At 51.3% G+C, this 1311-nt stretch overlaps 1 protein-coding gene across 1 annotated transcript; it reads right to left on the bottom strand.

The window, feature by feature from the left end:
- Positions 1-207: 207 nt before the first annotated feature.
- Positions 208-973, bottom strand: GREM2 (gremlin 2, DAN family BMP antagonist; the record flags this gene model as incomplete). Its single annotated transcript, XM_080909074.1, has 1 exon — positions 208-973. The coding sequence occupies one exon, from the start codon at positions 971-973 to the stop codon at positions 467-469; it is 507 nt and encodes a 168-aa protein (XP_080765200.1). The 3' UTR covers positions 208-466.
- Positions 974-1311: the final 338 nt, after the last annotated feature.

The following is a 1311-nucleotide window of genomic DNA, read 5'->3' as shown; positions in this document are numbered from 1 at the left end:
TCAGAAGAATGAATGCCCACACCACAGAGATCTGATGGCCAACAAAAGTTTGCAACAGAAGAGTCATGCATCCTTCACCAGGGGAAGGAAGGGTCAAGCTGGAGTGTAGGATGTGGCCAGGGAGAGACTGGTTTTTTCCACATGGTGGAAACGTCAATCCTGGACGACAGTGCATCTCCTGAAAAGTCCTGTCGAGTTTCTGGGAGTGGAGTTTTCCAACATCTTCTGTGTCCGATCCACAATATGGATTTGGAGACACACGTGTAGCCTGGGGTGGATCTGGGGCACGTCGACAAAGCCTCACTTGTGGTCCATATTTGTGATAAGGACACTGTTAGCCCTAAGAGACGCATTTGCTGCTGACGGGGACACCGAGCAGAGTGTGAGTGAGCTCAACAGAAGTGGCGGTGGTGCAACCCAGGGGTAAAGGATGCTCAAGGCTGAGCTGCATCCTGCCCCAGTGACGTCACTGCTTGTCCGAGTCACTCAGGTTCACAGACATGCATCGGCAATGCTTCACCTTCTGGATTTTCTTGATTCGGAAAGGTGGGTCAAGACCCGGGCATTCGAGCTCCACGATGACAGAGGTGACACGCTGGGGCTTGCAAAAAGCGCAGGATTGGAAGGAGTCCTCCTCCTTCTTCACGTGTCGCGGGATGTAGAAGGAATTGCACTGGCCATAGCAGAAGCGGTTGAGGATCGTGCGGCTGCGGCAACCTTCCTCGCTCACTGTCTGCCGAAGAGGCTGAGTCTTGCACCAATCACTCTTGAGGTACTTGCGCTCGGTGACCACCAGGGCCTCCTGGCTAGAAGCCAGCACCTCTTTGATCTGGTGATGCCATCTCTCTGAGTTGTTGCTGCTACCATCCTTATATGGCGAGGGGATGGCGCCCGCAGGCCGGTTCTTCCTTGTTTCAGCTACCTTTACCAGCATAGCCACCAGGAACAAGGTCAGTGAGAGCTTCCAGAACATCCTGTAATGAGAAGAGAGCTGGTCAGGAAGGGGTTATCTCATGAATATCCATCTTTTTTTCTCAGTATTTATGTCTGGATACCCAGAAATTAAATACTACAATAGGAGACAGCTGTGACCACACAACACAGTACCCTATAAGCAGGTTATTTTCCTCTTACAGTTGTGCCTTCAAACATCCTCCAGACTCTATGTGAGTCCCCACACCCCAAATTTGCATGTGGAGGACTCATCCAGAGGGAGAACCTGGTAGAAAGCCTTTGTGAGTTTTTGCTCAAAAGAGACTGAGGGATGAGCATCCTCTCTTCTTTGGGGCTGACACGAGGTGAGCAGCTTTC

This window comes from Micromys minutus (assembly GCF_963924665.1).
Source record: "Micromys minutus genome assembly, chromosome: 1".
NCBI classification, from domain to species: Eukaryota; Metazoa; Chordata; class Mammalia; order Rodentia; family Muridae; genus Micromys; species Micromys minutus.
Note: the sequence above shows the minus strand (reverse complement) of the source record. Positions and strands in the feature narration are given on the sequence as shown.